At 61.8% G+C, this 21,300-nt stretch overlaps 1 protein-coding gene and 1 non-coding gene across 5 annotated transcripts; one reads left to right on the forward strand and one right to left on the reverse strand.

Annotated features, from left to right (window-relative positions):
* The first annotated feature begins 496 nt into the window (after nucleotides 1–496).
* LOC122704184 lies at nucleotides 497–622 on the forward strand. Its single transcript, XR_006343797.1, has one exon. It is a non-coding gene; the product is annotated as a U6atac minor spliceosomal RNA (small nuclear RNA).
* Nucleotides 623–3,880: 3,258 nt separating this feature from the next.
* WDR5 (WD repeat domain 5) lies at nucleotides 3,881–18,688 on the reverse strand. Of its 4 annotated transcripts, none has more exons than XM_043916345.1 (15): nucleotides 18,561–18,688; nucleotides 17,797–17,860; nucleotides 15,314–15,473; nucleotides 14,581–14,689; nucleotides 14,343–14,416; nucleotides 13,915–14,004; nucleotides 13,682–13,771; nucleotides 13,473–13,556; nucleotides 9,861–9,916; nucleotides 8,258–8,304; nucleotides 6,497–6,572; nucleotides 5,934–5,967; nucleotides 5,629–5,703; nucleotides 5,166–5,253; nucleotides 3,881–4,283 (listed from the first exon to the last, which is right to left on the reverse strand). In XM_043916345.1, exons 3-15 carry the CDS (start codon nucleotides 15,392–15,394, stop codon nucleotides 4,183–4,185), a joined length of 1,005 nt encoding a protein of 334 aa, XP_043772280.1. In that variant the 5' UTR covers nucleotides 15,395–15,473; nucleotides 17,797–17,860; nucleotides 18,561–18,688; the 3' UTR covers nucleotides 3,881–4,182. The 4 variants fall into 4 exon arrangements, with proteins under 4 accessions (XP_043772280.1, XP_043772282.1, XP_043772279.1 ...); XM_043916344.1 differs by lacking the exon at nucleotides 3,881–4,283 and adding an exon at nucleotides 4,290–4,967 and having other exon boundaries at nucleotides 5,080–5,253; XM_043916347.1 differs by lacking the exon at nucleotides 5,629–5,703.
* Nucleotides 18,689–21,300: the final 2,612 nt, after the last annotated feature.

Genomic DNA, 21,300 nt, shown 5'->3' on the forward strand with positions numbered 1-21,300 from the left:
GGAGCATGCGCACAGCGCGCCCCGACTGGCCCACACCCACAGTTCCAAGCGCGGGGCTGCGTCCGGAAGTTCGTGCGGCGGCCCTTCCTTCCTCGCCCTCTGATTCGCTACAAACCACTTCCGTTTCCGCAGTCGGTTTCGCGCCATCTCCTGACGAGCCGCGAGGCGTGTCGCGGTAGGAAGTGCGCGCCCGCCCTGTTTTGTTTCCGGGGGAATCTCTCTTCTTTGAGGAACGCTGGGCTTCCGGGTATTCCTCTCAGCCTCTGATTGGCTGCCTTTATGAATATATTAGAGCACGAAGACTTTTAATTTCCCCCCCCCCCCTTTCTCTGAAGCAGTTTTTCCTTCACGCTAAAATAAATAGCAGTGTAGGATGGACTTCGTCCTGCCTCCATGTTGGACGCCGCTTCCTCCAGGGGCGCGAAGCCAGAGTCACCGTATAGTTAAGGTGGCAGGATTCTAGGTCTTTAAATAGGGAGCGGTCAGAACGCGTGGTGTGTTGTATGAAAGGAGAGAAGGTTAGCACTCCCCTTGACAAGGATGGAAGAGGCTCTCGGGCCTGACAACACGCATACGGTTAAGGCATTGCCACCTACTTCGTGGCATCTAACCACTGTTTTTGTTGTTGCGCGGCTCGTGGCTGTGCATACAGGGGCGTGTGGTGCGCGTGGGTACACGGCGTGTGCAGCACGTGGGTGCACGGTTTGTGTTGTGCGTTGGTACACGGCGTGTGCAGCTCGTGGGTACATGGTGTGAGCGGCACGCGTCTACACCGCGACAGGCAGGGCATGTGACACGAGTCTGTGGTACACGTGTGTGCCGCGGGGACAGGCACCTATGCGACTCCACTCCCTCCGCTCTTTGAGCTGCTTGGCTTTTTTTCATAATAAAAAGCGGACCACGGCTCTCGTGTACCTGGAGCAGGTGTGTTTCACCTCCCCATCCCCACCCAGCCACAGAGCTGGGGGCACGGCCAGGGACGGACATCGGACATCAGGACACCCCGGTGGCTCCCATTTCCCGCCAGTACGTCTGATCACAGGCGCAGGGGCGGGGAGGCTAGGCAGGAGCCGGGTGGTCAGAGCCGGCCCTGCCGGTGGCTGTGGGCTGCGACTCTGGCGGTTTCTCTCCTTGTGGCTCCTTTCCTAAAGAATCCACCCGCAACGCAGGAGACCTGGGTTCTATTCCTGGGTTGGAAGATCCACCGAAGAAGGGGACAGCTACCCAGTCCAGTATTCTGGCCTGGAGAATTCCATGGACTGTATTAGTCCATGCGGTGGCAAAGAGTCAGACACCACTTGCACTTTCACTTCAGCATCACAAACACTCAAGGAGCAAATAGTGACTGAGCAGCCCCACTCTGTGGGCAGCGGTCCAGGCAGGGGAGGACCCCAGCCCCAGGAGCCCACATCCTAGACCATTCCAGGGCCTCACTGGACACTTCAGTGAGGGCAAGCAGAGCAGGCGGCAGTGGTTGGGGAAAGCGCGGCCCAAGACACCCGGGATCAGGACTGAAGGGAGTGAGCGAGCAGACGTGGGGACTTCCGCGAGGATGCTCCAGACCAGGAGAGCCAAGTGCAGAGGTTTTGGCCGCCCGGCCAGAGGGCAAGGGCTACTGGCCAGGGTACCAGGCAGCACGAGGGTTTCCCACAGCTAGGGGACAGGGCCTGGCGGCTCCAAGGGCAGGGTAGGAGAAGGCCGGCAGCTGGCCCAGGGGCCGAGAAGTGTTCACTTGGGACACGTGTGAGCGCTGTGGGACTTGCTAACAGTGAGGGTCAGGTGCAGGAGGAGCAGGTTTGGGGAGCTGGGGGCCTGAGACTCAGCCTGGACTCCAGGAAGCAGGTCTGGCCTGTGGGTGTAACACTGCAACTCGTCAGCACACTGGCCATGTTTAAAGCCACGAGGCTGGTAAGGCCACTTAGAAGGAGAATCTGGACAGAGGCAAGTGAGGCCTGAGGACTGGCGGGGCCGTCCCCGCACTCTCTTGGGCGGTCAGTCTGCTCCCCCCCACCAGCCCGTTCTCTGGCCCTCCCACCATCTCCCGAAAGCATCACCTCAACCCTCCCTGCTCCCCTGCACCCCAGGCTTTTGATGAACAGGTCTAATGTCAGGAAAACACATGTGACCTTGAAATAGGCCAAAGTAAAATGGCCAGGTGTCGAGCCCAGGGTGCCGTGCAGAGGTCCCCGCTGTGGTCTTAGGGCTATTTCACAACCGTCATCGTGGGCTGTCCACAGACCCTTATCTTCAGAAACATCAAACTGTGCCCAGTGGGATGTCCGTCATTAGTGTCCATCTGCAAATCCATTTCCTGTTGCCTGTGTAGAACTCTCCTTTGAACCCGTCATCTGACAGGTTTCCTCACTGACTTAAGTAAAACCTCCCGTCGAGTGTACACTGGTTGAGTCATTGTTTGCCTTCACGCCATTCCTGCCCCAAACGCTCCACTCCTGCCCCCTCCCACTCCAGTAACAGCTACATGTTAAGAAAGTTAAGTGCTTCTTTGGGGACAAAATTACAAGACAGGAAATTCTTTATTTTCAAAAGAGAATGCATTTTTACATAAATCTACAACAGAGAATTCAAATGTAGAAAAAATAAACTATATTCAAGGACACGGCACTCTGCACTCATGCCCCTGCCCTGGGGCGAGTCCGACACCAGAACCAACAAAACCCAAAGAACCTCAACCTCGGTCCAGAAAAACCTAGGCCGCCGCCGCCAGGGGGCCTCCGCATGTCCCGCCCAGACGCTCAGGTGCCGCAGGCTCGGGGTCCCTGCGCCGGAGCGGTTCATTCCTACCACAGCCGAGCCACCGGCATTTTGGCTTCTGAAGGGGAGGCTGGGGAAGCAGCGGCAGGCTTGTCCCCAGACGCCTGTGACTGTCCTCGGTGCCACAGCGGCTGCTGGGCGGTGGCTGCCTGCTCCCCCACCTGCAGGGCCCCCTGGAGGCCGAGGACTGGCCTCACCACCCGGACCCGGGGCAGGGGACGCGCCTCCACCGCAGAGGCCTCGGGGCGCCAGGTGGACCCGCTGCTGCAGGGAGGGGCCCCCGGGGATGGCAGCGGCTCCCTGACCACCCTGCCCTGCAGTCAGCGCCCACACCCACGGTCCCGCTGGCAGGAAGAGACCCCTGATCAAGAGCCCAGGTGGGCAGGCGGGTGGATGACACCATCTCCCTGTGAGAGCTGGCTCCCAAGCCCATCCGTCCTGAGGCTGGTGGTGGGGGGACCAGACCAGGGCTGCCCGCCTCTGCCCTCACCAGCGTCTGCCACGGACCTCGAGACATTGCAGGGGCCTGGGTGTCTTTGCAACTAAGAACCCTACTGCCTGCCCACAGGCCCACACCTACGTGGCGTGAGCCAGCAGGGCACTGGCTAGTTCTCTGCAGTCCTGGGCTCCGCGGGGATGGAGACAGTGGACACATCATTCGGGGATCTGTCAAAAATCCTTTCAACCTCCTGCCGACTGTGAGACTTCTTGCAAAAGAGCCACGCGGAGAAAAGCGCTGGGTGAGAACTCGGCTGCCACGTGAGCACACGCGTGCTCCGCTGCCTTCAGCATGGCTCGGGGTGTGAGCAGCCACGGGACCAACGGAAGCACTGAGGGTGGTCCCCACACCAGCATCACGGGGGCAATGACCCCAAAGCACAGGCTTTTCCATGGACATCACGCAATGAGTGCTCTGTGCTCCCCAGACAGACTCAGGACACGTGGTCACAGGCAGGACGCCGTCACCAGAGCGCGACTGAACGCACGGCGACAGCCCTCTGAGGCTGGCAGCCAGAAACCGTGGTGGCGACGGTCACAGCGCTGGCGCTGGGTGATAAAATCGCAAAAACGGTACAGAACAGTTACCAGAAAAAAACACAACTCGTGATAAGTTGAACTTCACCTTTTTGTAATAAAAAATTAAAAATTTCTGTGGACTCTTTGAACACAATATTTCTGTGGACTCTGAACACAATACAGACTAGGAACTCTTTCCCGGACGGTGAGAAAGGAATTGGCAAAAACGTCACCAGCAACTTCCAGACCCCCAAGTGGGAGACACGCCCCAGCCAAGTGTCTTCAGAGGCAGCTCAGGCCAAGCCCCACCGGTCCCCAGGCTGGACCAGGAGCCCCTCCAAGAGCCGCGCTGCCAGTCCGGGTGGACTTCCGGCAGGGCCCAGCCCCTCGGGCCTAGCAGTCGCTCTTCCAGAGCTTGATGGTCTTGTCATTCTCCAGGGCGGCCGAGGCGATGATGTTCTCCGTCGGGTGGCATGCCGTCGAGATGACAACGTCTGCAAACAGACGGTCCGCGTCGGCTCTCCCCGTGGGCCCGTCCCTCCTCGCGGAGCCGCCCGCCCTGCGCCCAGCACACACAGCTGGCGTCCGGGGGGAGGACAGCGGAGCCCCGCCCAGACCCCGGCGAGGCGAGGGCCACCCCACGAGCCAGAGGCACGCCGGCGCCGCCGCCAAGCTCGCAGGGTGGACGTCACACCCCCCACACCTGGGCCAGGGCTGCCCCCGGACCAGCGTGGGCCCTGAGGCTCCGTCGGGGGGGCTCTGTAAGCCCACCCAGGGCGGGGACAGCAGATCCCGTCGTGAGCTGCCCCCGGCATCAGGCAGGTCAGTGCGTTCGTAGCTTTTCAGGAAACGGGACCCCAGCATTTTCCCTCCGGCCGGGGTGGCCTCAAGTGAGCCTCTGAGCATCCTGCACACACAGAAGCCACAAGCCGACTGCGGAGGCCGAAGGCAAGGGGCAGGGGTGGGCCCTGCTCCTGGGTCACGTGCGTCCTTAGGGAGAAGGTGTCGCCCTGGGCAGATCTCTAAGGGCTCCACACTGCTGGCCCCTGAGCGCTGGGGAGAGGAGCAAGGAGGGTGGGGCCCGGGAGGAGCCCGGGTCGATGGTGTCATCTCCACACGGGGCCCCGGCCACTCCCAGGAGGCCACGGGCCGCAGGGACTTCAGAGCTGGGCAGCTGGCTGCTGGGAAGGAGTGGTTAAAGCCAGAGCCAGACCGTCCCCCGACAGCCCCGCAAGGGGAAGTGTCAGACCATCCCCCACAGCCCTGCATCGGGAGGCGCCACCCTGTCACCTGCAGACGAGGAGGGGCTCCCAGAGCAGCTGGAGTGGGTGTCCCGGGCGCCGGGCAGTGACGGCGGCAGCAGACGCCCTGCTCACCTGTGTGGCCCTGAAGCTTCTGCACAATCTCCTTGGTCTGCAGGTTCCAAATGTAGACCAGGTTGTCCTCCGAGCCCGACACGATCCACTGGATGCAGCAGAGGGCAGGGGCGCGGGGAGAGAGCCGGGTCAGGGCACCCGAGCGGCCGGACTACGCCCTGTGCCCACGGCCCATGGCCCCAGCAGGGCGTGCAGTCCCCGGACTACTCCCATCCAGACGCCATCCCACCGCCTGCCGCTCGCCTTGGGGTGGATTCCGGGACGCTGGCCGTCAGTCACGGCCCAGCTGCTCGTCACAAGGCTCCTGTCTGAGCCTGAGGGTCGGGCGGGTGCCACTGGGGCCCAGGCAGAGGGGGCAGGACGTCCCTAAACGAGCAGCCTGCAGAGGGGCCTTCACACTGGTTACACCCAGAAGACTCCCGCTTGTCCTGTGGGTGAGAGGACGGGCTGGCCGGCGACTCACCTTCCCGCCGGTGACGGAGAAGTTGGCGAATATGCAGTACTTCTCGTTCTTGTGGCCTGTGTACGTCTTCAGGCACTGAAACGGCCGGGGCCGCCGCTCAGTCACGGCTGCCCTGCGTCCCAGGTGACCCCCCAGCCATGACTGGACGGCTCTGTGAGCACCATGAGCCCCACACCACAGCCCGCCCAGGCCAAGCTTTAACCCGCATCGTGGGGACATCTGCACCAAACCAACGCCACAAAGTCACACTCTGCACCGTGCGGCGAGCCCAGGACCCTCAGGAGCCCCTAGACGTAGTCACGCACCTTGCCTTTGCTGTAGTCCCAGAGCTTCAGCGTGCTGCAAGGCAGAAGGGGCGGGTCAGCGCACGTGGCCAGGGGCGTGAGGACGCCCGGGCGGAGCGTGGAGCCCCAGGCACCTGTGGCTCAGCGGCGTTTTTTTCGGAGGCCACTGAGTGTTAAGCCGATAAGGGACCCTCACTGTCCCTAAGAAGGCGCATGGGAAGCCCTGTCCAGCACAGGTTTCAGCAACAGTCCATCCCCCTCCCAGGGGGCGGACCCTGCGAGCCCGCCCGCATGCAGCCCGCCGTGCGCAGGAGGCTGGGCCCCAACGGCCCCCAGGAGGCGCTGACGGCCGGCGACCCCGCCCGCAGCTTGTCGGAGAGAAGCAGCGTGCCCAGTAGAGAAGGGAGCAACGGAAGGCCACCGTGCCCACCACCCCGCGGACAGGAGGGTCCCCAGTGACCACGGAGCCAAGGATCTGAGCCCCGGCTGCATGGACAGGCCTCCAGTGTGGTCCCGGCAGGGAGGGGCGGTCCATGGCTGGGGCCTGGCTGCACACCCACCCCAGGCAGGCATGATGGGCTTACTTGTCCAAGGTGGCGGCCAGGATGTATTTGCCGTTTGGAGAGAACTTCACGAAGGACACAGGAGGGTTGTCGTCATCTGCGTGGAGCACAGACGTGGCTGCCGGGGGGCCCCCCCACCACCGCCCAGCGGGGTCACCGCCACACGTGCCCACGCTGCCACCGCCCACCACTCGTGCCAGCGTGAGAGCCGCTCCGCCCCGTGACCCCAGGACAGGAGAGCTTCGGGAACCAAGGCCCTGTGGCCAGTTGGCCTCAGGAGGCTGGGCCTTCAGCGCCCCGGGGCCACGTCCCCTCAGGGCACAGAGAAGGCCTCAGGGGGCCATCTCGCAGGGGGGCTCGCCCACACCCAGCTGCCCTGAGGATGCAGCGGCCCCGCTGAATCGTGGCGGCCGTTCTCCTGAAGGTTACAGTGGATCAGTGCAGGTTCTCCCTGGAAACCACCTAGCGATGTCACGCCCACGCCCCCGCGCCTGACACTCGGGGTCCAACACACCCCGGGGACCCTGGGGAGGCGGGTCGGAGCTGCTGGCTGGGCAGGGCCGGCCTGGGAGGCATGTGGCCAGGTGACTGCGCCGCCCCCCCCCCCGGGGAGGAGCCCCAAGTGCACCCTGGTGAGGGGCCGCATGGCCCTGGGTCCCGAGCACCGGGGGTGGCCCGCGCGTTACCACCTCGGGGGGCCCAGGCCTGTGCCCCACGCGCGGGGGGCTGCTGCTCCCTCTGCCGGGCGGACACTGGAAAGGCACAGGGGGGCGCGTGAGGGCCACCCCGCAGCTGGGACAGGCTCGTCCGAGGACAGCCTAAGGGCCTGGTGCCCCAGAGCCGAGATCAGATGGGGCAGGATGCAGCTGCGGCTGTCTGTACCCTCGGGCCTCGGCTCCCGCCCAGCCGTGGGGCGGCCACGAGGAGGCCACGAGCTCAGGTAAGAGCCCTCACTCGGCCACAGGCACGAGGACACAGCACGGTGGGCGTGCCCAGACCCGGGGCAACGTCTCAGTCAGAGCTCGCAGAGCGAGAAAGCCACAAAGGCCACCATGGCCCTCCCCAACCACCCGCCCTAAGCCTGGCCCCGTGGACCACGCCTCAGAGGTGGATTACGTCAGATGAGGCGGCTGGGCGGGCCACGGGGGTGCCCAAACCTATCTGACCAGCGTCCTGTGACCTGACGGGGCGGGGGGTGCCCACGGAGGGCTTGCGGGGAAGGCCACAGAGAGGCGGAGCCAGCCCTGCCCACACCCCGACCGTGGGCTCCGGGCTCCAGGACGTGGGGACAGCTTTCTGCTGCTGCAGCCACCACCCGGCCTGCAGAGTGCTGTGACCGCGGCTGGAGCGGAGCCTCAGGGCCACGCCTGCTCCCACGGCAGCCCAGGGACAGCCAGGGCCCACGGAGCCCGCCAACTCAGCCACCACGGCAGAGGCCTTCCATCGGGACTCAGAGATCAGCCTCGCCGACAGCAGCCCCTCCCCGCCCCGAGGCCCTGGGGCCGCACACCACCCTCTGGCCACACACACACCCCTCCCCTACCCGCTCGCGGCACCATTGGCCGCAAAGAGCGCACTGCCTTCCGGTTTGGTGCCACCCGCCCCAGCAGAGCCCCATGCTGTCTGCAGAGGCCCCGGAGCCCTCTCCCTAACCCCTGCACCCCCAGCAGACGGGGCTCGCTGAGGGCCCCAGCCAGGCTGGACAGCAGAGCTGAGCAGGAAGGAGCAGGGGGAGGGGGGACAGCAGGAGAGGAGGCACCCCCGCAGGCCAGCCCCACTCACCGATGAGCGTCTTCAGGCACTGGCCCGAGGCGGTGTCCCAGATCCGACTGCAACGCAAGAGGCACAGCGGTGACCACGGGGCCCGGGGCCCGCTTCCCCACGCACACGCTTCCCGTCCTGATGCCTTGCTCACTCGCTCCGTCTCTCTCAGCGCCACAGGGAGACAGTGGAGGAGGGCACGAGTGGCCCGCTCCGCACCCACGGCCACCTGCCCAACCCGCACCCCCGCAGGCTCTCCAGGCGCCAGCATGCCAAGCACGCAGCCCCGGGGGCAGCGCTTCTCACACAAACAGTGCATCGCGGGCACCTGTCTGGATGGCCTCTGGTGGAGACAAGAGAGCCTGTTCTAAGAGCTGATACTCCCCGGCTGGACATGCAGGCGTCACGCCAATCCAGCCTCAGTGCGTGTGCGGTTCCTGCCAGCACGGCACCCCATGACCTAGAGATCAGCCTCGATCCCCTTCTCACGCGATGACTTTCTCTTCTTGTCACGTTAGCTGGAAATCCCAAGTTGCACTCAGTGATGAAGCAGACGGGGGTGTGCGGACTGTCCACAGGCCACACACGACCCCTCACACGTAAGAGACACACGGCCTGCGGCACGGTCAGCCCTGCCACGCCCCAGGAGCCCTGCTGCAAAGCCGCCAACGGCTGAGCGCGCTTGCGCACACCGGTCCCGCGCAGCCAGGCCCCCAAGCAGCCCCGGCTGGTCCTGACCCCGTCGGCCTCCTGCTCCTCCACCTGCTCGCCGGTCTCGGCCCCTGCCGAGGCCCTGTCTCTGCCTCGTATCCACCCAGCTCACCTACCCACCTTTCTCTCCCAAGCCTGCACCGACGCGCTTTGATTCATGTGTTTCTTGGAAACAAGCAGAGGGCTTCTGACCCACACCTGACGGCGTCTCCCGCGGGGCTCGGCCAGGCCCACTGCCGCAGCCACGCACACCGCACGCTCCGGTCCTGCCTCGCTTTCTCACACACGTCACTTATGTTACTCTAGCTTCTCTGTTCCTGGCGCTAAACGTGGACACACTTTTAGTGCCGCCGTCTTTGTCTCCCGTAGCTAGGAAGACCCCTGTGGGCCATGATCTCTCCAGTTACCGCTGTGACGCCACTCTGCACACGCAGACACCTCCTGACGCTCCGCCCTCACACATGCTGAGGTCAGCTTAAAACATTCTCCCTGCATCTCCCCGTACATCTCCCAGCGTCCAGACAGCACTTCCACTGCAAGTGTCAAGGCCACGGGCCTGACCTCAGATGCCGTGCTCTCGAGACAGTGCCCCCCCCTCCCCCTCACGGCCCCGGGGGTAGGACATGTGCTCTCACCACCTGCTCAGGACGCTGACGTCCCCAGCGGGACACTCGAGGGTGCGCACGCCGGCACACCTTTCCTCCACCGCCCGCCCGGGGCCACGAGCTTAGGACGCCCACCGTTCAGGGCCCACAAGGAGCCTCGTCCGGGACAGCTGCGCCTCCGCCACCCCACCTGCCCCGTGGCCCCCGCCCGGGGAGCAGAGGCTTCCGCCGGACGCCCAGAGGCACAAACAGTGCGAGGAAAGGCCGTTACATACTCGCTGGTTCAGTCAGGTGAGATTGTCACTTACCAGAGACCATCGTAGCTACTGGAAACTATCAAGGATCCGTCCCGATTAAAGTGAACCTGAGAATGAAGGAGGGGGGGGGAACAGAAACTCAGTCTGAGATCAACACAGACGTGTCTCGCCGGACGAGCCCCCGTACACCGAGCCCAGGACAAAGGACACAGACGGAGCAGCTCTGAGTCCTCCTGACCTCCTGAGACTCAACAGACGCAACAAGCAACGTGGATGAAACGGTCCTTCTCACCTGGCGTCTCCAGCAAGCTTGTTTCCTGACGCAAGACTGAGCCACACAGAGAAAACCAACCGAGACGTCTGGAGTATTTCAACCACGGACTACAAAGTGCACCGCGGAAAAGTGACAAACACGGCGCACCCAGACGCCCTGCTCCGCGCGGAGACCCAGCTGGCCGGAGCCTGTCTGTGGACACGGGCATGACAGTGGCCTGACCCCGGCTTCCATCCGAGAGAAAGTCAGGAGAGGCCCTCGCAGACGCGCGCGAGCTTCCACTCATGCACGTGCCCCTGCCCACCAGGCACCCCCCAGAACCACGAGACGGCCACATCACTGCTCCAAGTGCCCAGACACCGACCCCTGGGATACCTAGGCCAGCATGAGCTTTCCAGACAAGGTGGGAACACAATCCAGGCTGCTCCAAACTGTGTGGCCGGGACAAGGCGCCATCTCCAGGTGGGAGGCCAGCCTGGGCGGTCTCCACAGCAGGGACTTTACCCGAATGTTTGGCCCTGCCCACGACAGGGACAGGCGAGACACATCTGATAATCCAGAGCCACCTGACCAGCCCCTTCTCCTGACTGGTTGGTCTTTGGTTTGTCCTCTTTCTTTTTTCTGACTGACTCCTCTGCTGAGCAGCAAGAGCAATCAACGTCAGAAGTTTGAGTCCTGGGCAGGACAAGCTGTTTGACGACAAATGACCCTGGTGGAGACGCCACGTTCGCTGCTGCGTGTGGCGCCTGTCCCGTGAGAGGGCCCCCGAGAATCTGCGTCTCTCCCACGCTCCTGGCAGAGGCCGGTCCAGGACCGCAGCTGGGAGAACTGCCGTCCACGCGGCCCAGGGCCCAGGACGGGGCTGTGCGCGCCCCTTCCACTTCTCAGCCGCCGCAGCAGGGAAGTAACAGCTGGAACGAGCCTGATGTGTTTCATTTCACCCAGTGTCCCCTGGAGGGCATGGCAGCCCACTCCAGTATTCTTGCCTGGAGAATCCCATGGACAGAGGAGGCTGGTGGGCTAGTCCGTGAGGGTGCACAGAGTCAGACACAACTGAAGCGGCTGAGTGCACACGCACGCACGCGTCTGAAACACTTCAACACACGACCAGCGTCAGAAACTACCAGCGAGACACCTGACACCCTTCCGGTGCCAAGTCCTGGACGCCCGAGGTTCGCGACCTCACACTCCCTCACACCTCAGTAGGGATGCTGCCCGGGGGGCCGGGAGCCTCTGTGTGGACGACGTGGCCCCAGGAGCCATGGTCGCTGGCCCGGCCGGCTCCCCCGTGGCACCGACAGCTTCCTGCCCCCCCGCCCCACGTGCTCCTCAGCCTCCCAAAGCGCCTCCCTCTCAAACCCACAGCGCCTGAGCTCAGCACACTCAGCCCTTGGAACCTGCACACCGCGAGCTGACGGAAACCCCGCGCAGGTGACGCTGAGCCGGCCCAAAGCTCGCGCCGCGCTCCACCCTACTCCTGGCCATGTTCAGAGGGCACAGCCAGGCAATGCAGCGAGGGGTCCCTCTGCACCCGCACTGGGTGAGGGCAGGACGGCCAGAGTGTGGGCACACACAGAACGGCATGCAGACCCAGGCTCTGCCAACACCCGCCCACGGGCGCCGCGGCACGCGCATCCCAGCCTGTCCACCAGAGCCGGGCTGCACCCCTCAACACAGTGAGAGCCGCCAGGCAGTGTCCGTCAGGGGGGCCAGCAGAAAGTGTCAACCGCCGGCAGGCACAGAGCCAGAAGGAGCCCAAGACCCGCACCCAAGCGGGGAAAGCTGGAGCAGGACACCCTGACTCACAGCACCCCTCCCTCCAACAGGAGGGGTGCACTGGAGAACACGAATTTAAAAACTGCGGCGAGCACCCTCCTTGCAGCCCCAGGCACGAGGCAGGAGAGCGGGCCAGCACCATGCCAGGCGGCTCCAACCAGCTCACTCAGCGCAGTCGCTCAGGCGCGTCCAACTCTACGCAACCCCACGGACCGCCAGGCAACTCCCAGAGTTTACTCAAACCCATGTCCATCGAGTCGGTGATGCCATCCAGCCATCTCATCCTCTGCCGGCCCCTTCTCCTGCTTTCAATTTCCCCAGCATCACGGTCTTTTCAAATAAGTCAGCTCTTCCCATCAGGTGGCCAAAGTATTGGAGTTTCAGCTTCAGCATCAGTGCTTCCAATGAACACCCAGGACTGATCTCCTTTAGGATGGACTGGTTGGATCTCCTTGCAGTCCAAGGGACTCTCAAGAGTCTTCTCCAACACCACAGTTCAAAAGCATCAATTCTTCAGTGCTCGGCTTTCTTTATAGTCCAACTCTCACATCCATACATGACTACTGGAAAAACCATAGCCTTGACCAGACGGACCTTTGTTAGCAAAGTAATGTCTCTGTTCTTTAATGTGCTGTCTAGGTTGGTCACAATTTTTCTTCCAAGGACCAAGCGTCTTTTAATTTCATGGCTGCAATCACCATCTGCAGTGATCTTGGAGCACAGAAAAATAAAGTCTGATACTGTTTCCACTGTTTCCCCATCTATTTGTCATGAAGTGATGGGACTGGATGCCATGATCTCAGTTTTCTGAATGTTGAGTTTTAAGCCAACTTTTTCACTATCCTACTTCACTTTCATCAAGAGGCTCTTTAGTTCTTCTTCACTTTCTGCCATAAGGGTGGTGTCATCTGCATATCTGAGGTTATTGATACTTCTCCCGGCAATCTTGATTCCAGCTTGTGCTCCATCCAGCCCAGCATTTATCATGATGCACTCTGCATGTTAAATTAAATAAGCAGGGTGACAATAACCAGCTCATTACGTGTCCCTGAAAGGTCAAGGCTCTGGGCACAGCATCAGCGGGACAAAGGCCTTCCACGGCTAAGAACGCTTAAAATCGCTCACCTATAGGACTTCAGAATCTGAAAAGGACCAAACACTCGACAACAACAGACAACCTGTTTATACACGATTCCTTCTACTTTTTAAAAAGTAAACTTGGCTAAAAAACGATTTCTGGCTCTTTGTTGACAAAAAGACACTTTGCCTAATTTGTACATGGATACAAATGGGTACCCACATAACACGTGGGTAGTGTAAGCCTTGCACACTCACCCCACGCACAGGGGAGCCCAGAATAGCCAATGTGGACCACGCAGGGAGGACACCTTCCCCCCGCCTCCTCACAGCTGGCCACCGCGACCCCAGGACGCTCCACCCACCGGTCACCTCCACGCCACACTCAGGGCCTCGGTGGTCACACCTGCACTGCTCGGCCCTCGTGGACCCGGCTCCCTGCCTGCCCTGAGACCCCGTGCAGGGGCGCCTCCCCCCACCCCCGGGCACACGTCCCCGAGCCCGGTCTCTGCCGTCGGGGCGGCAGCGGGACTCACGGCTGAGACGGGGTCCGAGTGGGCCGGCAAGGTCTTGAGGCACTTCCCTGTCTTCACGTCCCATATCCGCACACTCTCGTCAAACTGAAGGCAGAGGGAGAAGTCACAGCAGTTCCGCGGGGCAGAGCAGAGGGGATGGGCCCCCGGCCCCAAGCCCCTCAACGAGCAGCCCAGGGAGGGCCCCCCGCCCAGGGGAGCCGTACACTTACAGAGCCGGAGACGATGAGGTTGGACTGGGGGTTGAAGTTACAGCAAAAGACGTAGTTGCTGTGTCCCTTCAGGGTTTTCAGACACTTTCCCTAAAATAACATCATTCCTGGTGGTTATTTCCCCAAATACCCGTGTCAGGTTGAACCCGCGCCTCCCAACCCACAACAGCGGTAGAGCGCCTACGCCACGACACACGGCCACTCACCAGCCACACCGCGTCCCCGGGGCTTACCGAGCTCACGTCCCAGATCTTCAGGGTTTTGTCATCTGAGGCGGAAACAAGGAGGTTAGAATCTGACGACCAGGCCACGTCGGATATGCCCTGCGGGAGGAGACACACGGTCACTGCTTGACAAAACAGGACTAGCCAGCCAAAGTCAGACCCCCAACGTCCAACTGAAGATAACCAGACGTCACGCCCTCAGCTCGGGAGGACTGCACAGATGGACCCACAGGCCAGGCCCAGAAGCCGGTTCCCTGGGGCTCTGCCAGGCCTGCAGTCGGGCACAAATGCACCTGAGGAGGTCAGAGCTGGGAGGCAGGTAACGACCTAAAAAACTGGGGAGGAGGCCCGCGGGGGCCCGACCTTAACCTGACAGGTCTGGGAGTTGGGCACCCTCCACGCCCAGCAGCAGCTTCAGTCCAGGGGCGGAGACCTACCAGCTTGTGACCGGAGATGGTTTTCTCAAATTTCCCATCATATGCTCCCCAAATCTTAATGAGTTTGTCTGCAGCTGAAAGAAAGGAATGAGAGGCAATCAAGGTCTCCAGTCAACACCTGGGCTGCCCACAGCCGCACCCGAGGAGCCGCGGTCCTCAGCCCCTGCCACCAGGCTCCCCTGCCCCAGCCCGATCCTGCAGAGTCTCAGCCAGCAGGTCACAGGGTGGGAGCACCTACACGAACTCGCCAGCCACTCCCCGTTCGGGCTGAACTTCACGGAGGACACAGCTTTCGTGTGACCGGCCAGGGTGAATTTAAGAGCGTAGTTTGGTTTCACTGGTGTGGGCTGTTAAAGAGAGAGTACTGGTCAGCACACAGTTACCCCACTGCCCACTGATAGCCAGTAGGGACATTATGCCCAAGGTTAAGGTCAAGCTCTGAACGGTGCCTCCGAGAGCCCTCGTCCGCCTGAACACACGTGCCTAACCCTGAGCCCGGACTGCCCGCACCAGTCCTGCTTCTCCCGTAGCCCTGCCAACCCCTCCCAGAAGTGCCCACCCCCTCCGTGCAGTTGGGAGCCCCAGCAGCACCAGCCCCCAACCCGTCCCGAGGTCGGCCTCCCCAAGCTCCCCTGAATCCTGCACCCTTGGGCAGACCTCCCTGTTGCCTGTAGGCTACCTCCACAGGGAAGGGTGGGACCAGAGCTGGGGAGCTTAACAAGAGATGTTGTTTGGGTCCCACAGAGACTCTTAAGATCAAGACCAAAGGTTGACAAAGTCCCCTCCCCAGGTGACACGTGGGGCATCCCCAACACAGGCCATAAAAAGCACTAGCTGGGAATGTGGTTTGGAGTAAAAACCGGCAATATTTCAGTGGGGAGGGAGAACAGGCTTTTGCGTTTAAAGTAACATTTCTGCACATCTCACAGCCTCCGTGGCCTGGCGGTTCCCCGGGGCCCTCGGGGACGCACCTTGCTCTGTGTGGCAGAGGACGACGGGGTGGGCTGTGCTCGGGCGGCCTCTGTCTCCGGCTTCTTCTCCTCGGTCGCCATGGCTCTGCAGCGCCCCAGGCGGAGAGGTCACGGCCCCGAGTGGAGGACGCACCGTGGGAGGGTGTCTGCCGATCCAAGCCTGCAGCGGGGACAGGCCAACACACAAGCCATGCTGCAAAGACGGGTGCACTCGAGGGACCCGCCGGGTGCTCCCGTGGTAAACAGTCTGCTTTTCCACGGCTGGGGCCACAGGTTTGATCCCTGATCTGGGAACTAAGACCCCATATGCCACATGGTCCAGCCAAAAATAAATAAACTTATAAATAAAATATATTAAAAACTTAACGTCCACGAAAAAGAAAAAACACCGGATGACCCTGCTGAGCCCTGCAGCAGGAGCTGTTCTGAACCACGGTCCTCTCCACCCACCTCCTCGCTAGTCCTTTTCAGACACTGCTGCTCTCGTCCCACCTGTGGATCAGAGTCCAGGACCCACCTTCAGGGGTGGTTCCTGCTTTGTTACCCACATGTCTGCAGAAACATAGTGAAGTCCACACAGACAAAAGGCAATTCTCTTCAAAGATCCCCTCATACACTTAAAACAAATCAGGGCTTCCCTGGTGGCTCAGTGGTAAAGAATCCATCTGCCAATGCAAGGGTCATGGGTTCGATCCCTGGTCCGGGAAGAGCCCACGAGCCGTGGAACAACAAAGCCCGCGTACCACCACCCCTCAGCCTGCGCTCTAGAGCCCGGGAACCACAACTACCGAGCTCACGTGCGGCCACTACTGGAGCACCTTAGAGCCCGAGTCTGTAACAAGAGAAGCTCATGCAGCAAGACTCGGCAGTGCCAAAAATAAATAAATGTATTAATGATAATAAAAAATGTAACCGAGGATCTCTTGATCAGGAAACAAACATGCTGAGCGACAGGAGCCAGAGCTGCAGGAACGCATCCAAGCCCCTGACAGCACCCCCAGCGATGCAACAGCCACGACCGAGAGCAGGAGCGCAGCCCCCGCGGCCCTCCTCCCGCACTCCAAGGCCGCCGAGGGCAGGCTGCAGACACAGGGACGCTTAAAGAACGCGAACAGCGAGAGGCGCTCTGCCCCCGGTGCGGCGGCGGCCAGGCAGCTGGAAAGCACAGCCCAGAGCCAGCCCTGCCCGTGGAGTCCCCACCGCCCGGCCTTCCTAGAAGCCTTCGCCTGAAGCACGCCCAGACACCCTGCAGGCCAGCTCACTGCAGAGGATGGAGAGACAGCAGCGTGAAAACGGGAACCTGGGCAGAGCCACACAGCAAGAGCCTGGCTTCCCCTTTCCCAGGAGGACACGCTACTGGGATCGTGTCACAGAAGCCAGGTGACCCTGAAACAGGGAAGGCATTATTCCAGCGCAGAACCACCGAGACACCCCACAAGCATCGCAGGCCATCCAAGTCCGGAAGCTGGCACCACCGTGAAACAAGGAGTTCACACACTGTAAGTTCTGGCTCGGCGCTGAAAACTGAAGTCACACCAAGGCGGAATGGATGGAAGCCATCCAAAAGAGCACGTCCCGTCTCCTCCAGGAGGAGAGGAGAGAAACCATCACACAACACAGCAGTGCAGAGCGCCCGGCCAGCCACCTGCTGCAAGGATCGCGGCCCAGGGACGGCGCGGGGGGCACCCAGAGCGGAGTCGGGGAGGCCAGGGGCTGGTCAGTAAACCCGCCCGGGGGCAAGGTGTGGGGCTCAGGAAGCGCTGGCTACTCGGTGAACACCCTCAGTGCAGCCAGGCCCCGCCAACGGGCCCAAGTGCTGCCTTCCCCTGGGCGGGCAGAGGAGCCAAGGCCCAGAGCTGGATGCTCTGTTTCACAGAAGCCGGCCCCTGAGCGAGCCAGACCACAGCTAGGGTTGATGGAGGGGAAGCCCAAGGCACGTCCATGCCAAACAAGGCTCCGTTTGGGATGGGAAGGGCAGCTCTGAGGCCTGAGCAGCTCCTGTTAGCATGGAAGCCAAGACCACCAGGTGAGGTGAGGCTGACCCCTGCAAACCTGCTACCCTCAGGTGCGGAGCAGGGATACACAGGGGGTCTCGCAGAGAAGGTGCCCGACTCCTCCCAGCTCAACCCCTGCCCAACCCGTCCACCAGCAAATCATTAACTGCACAAAACATCAGCGCAGGGAAATCCAGCCCAACTCTTAACAAATACAATCACTTGACTCTTAACGTGTGGAGCCGGCCTCCAGAGCAATTACCAACAGACCCCTGTTGGCACCCAGGTGAGCCTGGCCATCCAAGGCTGAGCCAACCGACTTGGGGGTGGAGTGCGCTCTTGGTCAACCGGTAAAATGCAAAACGCTGGGGGCTCCACTCCAGCGACTGGGCCCCCGCCCGTGGGAAGAGAGAGGGGTCACGAGCCGCCGGAGAGCCAGGGACCCCCGATCTCGGCACTCCACCGGGGTTCTCAGACGCGCCGGCTTACCTCTCTGCCTCCTATGGAGCCTCGCCAACCTCGGAAGCAGTGTCTCCCTCAGGAGATAGGGAACCTGGGCGGGAAGAAACGGAGTGAGAGGGCTCCGGGGAGCATCTTCCACACCCCCAGAACGGCTCTCGCACGCCAGGCTACAATGGGTCTGAGGCTCCACCGCGGGAGACGGGGTGGGCTGTCCGTGGCCGCGGGCAGCCCCGCGATCCCCGGAGCCCCGGGCCCTCCGGGGAGAAAGGGGCCCGGCTACCTCGGGCAGGGGTCGGGGAGAGGAGGCGGCAGGCTGAGGTGGGGGCGTCTCTGCAGCTGAGGACAGATCGGGCGCCGCACCCAGGCGCGGGTTGGCCCAGTGGGTCGGGGGTCTCTCTCTCTCTCTGGAAGCAAAGGGGGCGCCGTGCACGGCTGCGCTGGGGGGTCGTAGTCCCGGGGCCGGGGGGGGGGGGCTCGTCACCTGACCGCTGGGGGCGGGGAGGCCCCCCGAGGCTCGGCGGTCCGGGCGGGCCCGTTCGCGGCGGGCTCGCGTCAGGGCTGAGGGCCGCCGGGGGCCCAGCGTCCGGCGGGGAGGAGGCGCGCGGCGCGGGCGTCCGGAGGCGAGACGGCCGGCGCGGGGCGTCCGCGCTGCGAGGCCCGGCGGGGCTGGACCCGGGCCCGGCCCGGGCCGCCGGAACACGTGCGGCGGCGGGAGGCGCGGGGGGCGCCGGCGTCCGCCCCAGTCCCGCGCCCCCCGGGATGTGCCCGCCGGCCCGGTGGCCCCCGCTTACCTGCCGGGGGCGGTAGGAGGACCGAGGTGAGCGCTCCGGGCGTCGCGTCGGCCGCCGCCTGGGCGGGAGCCGGGCCGAGCTTGACTAGGCGGCTGGGCGGCAGTGCGCGTGCGCCTGCGCGGGGGGCGGAGGCGGACGGGGCGGGGCAAACGCACAAAGCCGGCCTCTCGGAAGGGAGCTACGGGAGGCGACGAGGAACAGAATGCCTCGGTCTGGCTCACCGCCTTAAAGGGACAGTGTGCTGCGCGCGACCCCTGCTTTAAGGCGTTAACCCTAGTAGTGGCGCTTTGGAAAACACCATGATGCTGGGAGAGATTGAAGGCGGGAGGAGAAGGGGACGACAGAGGATGAGATGGTTGGATGGCATCACCGACTCAATGGACATGAGTTTGGGTAAATCCCGGCAGTTGGTGATGGACAGGGAGGCCTGGCCTGCTGCAGTCCATGGGGTCTCAAAGAGTCGGACACGACTGAGCGACTGAACTGAACTGAACTGGTAGTGGCGAGTTCCGGTCCTTCTGCACCTTCTAAATACTGAAGTATGGTGATGCCTACAGGAAGTGCTTGCGCGCGCCTTGAGTGCAGCGGCGCCCCAGGGAGGAGCAGAGCTCCCCGTCCCCGGGATTCGCGGGGCGCTGGGGGGTCGCGTCTCTCCACCGCCGCCCAAGCCGGGGAGCGGCGGCGGCGTCCACAGCTCCCGGCCGGCCCCGGCGGTTCTCCGGGTGGCATCTCCATTAATTTCGGGACACCCCTGTGAGGAGCCCTGGCCTTCCAACTTGGAAGAGAGGAACCTTGAGCTCCGAAAGGTTCAGAACCTGGACTCTGGGAGCTGCGCCCACCGGCTCCCCCGCAGGACCTGCGGCGGGGTCGGCGGGGCCTTCCCGCCCCTGGGTCAGGAGAGCTGTCTCCTGAGCCCCCAACGCGGAGATGCGAACTGTCTCTGCGTGCCCGCTGGTCTGGGGTCTGCGGGGGGATGGCCCAGACAGGTATTATTATCGCCTCCGGTTACAGATGGGGAAGGGGAGGCCCGGAGCGGAGGGCTCGGCAGCCCAAGGAGAACCGGGAGCCGATGTTCTGGCCCCAAATCCTGTGCATTCTCATCCCACTGCCCTGCTTCTACTACCCACGTGGGTCTTAGAATCGTGGATGGTCTCCGGAGACCCACGGCCCCAACCTGGGCCCTTGGATAGAATAACCTGCAATCTCTTATTTCCCAACTAAAAATGGGAACTCCGAATATGACCCAGGAACCCCTGCAAACAAAAGGACGGAGCATTTGAAATGGAAATGCCCAGGGAACACGAGTTGTGTGGTTGTCATAGATACAGAAGCCCTAACTGGCAGCTGGCTGGAGTCCAGCCCCTCCCAAGGAGGATGCCAAGGCCAGTAAAGTCCCTGTCTGACCCCGCCTGGCCCAGAGTCTGTGGCTACCAAAGGTAACAAAACCAGCTCTGGATGAAGAAGGGCATCTGCAGCCACGTGGCTGCCTGGGCCCAAAACGGAGCCCATTAGGAATACCCCTCCATCCCCGCTCAGACGGCTCTCCTAGCCATCCACTTCCCTGCATCCCAGCTGGCCTTTTCCAAACCTCTCTGAAACACAGTCTGAACTAAACTCTTGGGTCCAAATCGGGTCCAAATCCAGTCTCTGCTGGCAGGGGTTACCAGACTGGTCTCTATCCTGTAGCCTAGAGCCACCCCCAAACTGTGCACCCCAGATTCCAGCCCCAAGCTGAAAGTACTTCTAACTCTAGAACTCAGACTCAAACCAGGTTCCCAGGTAAATGGGTCTTGCATTCCTCTCCTCCCCACTGGCACCCTACCGCCCCACCCCACCCACCCCCTCCCAGATAGAACCTTCCAGTGAAAATGAGAAAATCAATCTTCTAGATCTCTTGAGTGTTTTTGCAGTCCATCCGGTGGTCATAGCTAAAATCCTGAAGCCAAATAGTGTATTGATAGCAGGTAAAGCAATTTAAACAAAGCAGGTGATCTGTTTATTGTCTTAAGTTTTAAATCCTTTTATACTCTTCCCAAAATGTGGTCAGACTCAGAAAAATCACAAGTGGAAATGGAAGAGAGGAATAAAAGATAGAGAGGGAGAAAACATTTTGGAGCTTTGTTTCTTTTTTAGAACATTAACTGTGCTTTGGCCAGCAGGAACTAATTGGCCAATGAACCTGTTTCCATGAACAATTTTTGTAAATACAGTATGTCTCCGGGCTGCTCCCTCAGCCTGACAACACGAGCATGTCTGGGCACCCTCTCCGCTCACCTAGGTCCCTCCACCAGGCTGTCTTGCTCCCCAGGGCTCCCTTACCTCCCCCCACAGCCGAAGTCGGGGGGGGGGGGCTTCCTCCCCGGACCCTCAAACCTAGTGAGTCTTCCTGGCTGCGTTTTCAAGGCTCCCAGCTCCTTCCCAGTGGAAACACTCATCTTTCCTTGTAATGCCTTGTTCAGTGTCTCCTGGCTGAGCTGAGTCAGGTTCCCTATCTCAGCACTCTGGGGAAGTAGCCCAGATAAGAGGAGGGGAAGCACCTGTGTGGTTTATTCTTTAGTAAGTTTGTTACATATGTTGCCTCTCTGCACATTCACAGCAAGCCAGAAGCAAGTTGCTTTATGGCTTTTCACAATGCAGAAACTGAGGTTGAGAATAAGAGAGGCTGAGATGCTACCCAAGGACACAGACAATCGGCACAACCACGGAAGTCAGGACTGGGAAGGCAGAGGCCGCACTCCCG

Source organism: Cervus elaphus, chromosome 11 (genome assembly GCF_910594005.1).
Source record: "Cervus elaphus chromosome 11, mCerEla1.1, whole genome shotgun sequence".
NCBI lineage: Eukaryota > Metazoa > Chordata > Mammalia > Artiodactyla > Cervidae > Cervus > Cervus elaphus.

Coding starts and splice junctions, on each gene's coding strand:
- WDR5 (XM_043916344.1), bottom strand. CDS start 15,394: ATGGCGACCGAGGAGAAGAAGCCGGAGACAGAGGCCGCCCGAGCACAG. Junction 14,417..14,580: donor GGAGTGGCTGGCGAGTTCGT/GTAGGTGCTCCC, acceptor CCTTTCTTTCAG/CTGCAGACAAACTCATTAAG. Junction 8,305..9,860: donor AGTAGCTACGATGGTCTCTG/GTAAGTGACAAT, acceptor CTTGCGTTGCAG/TCGGATCTGGGACACCGCCT.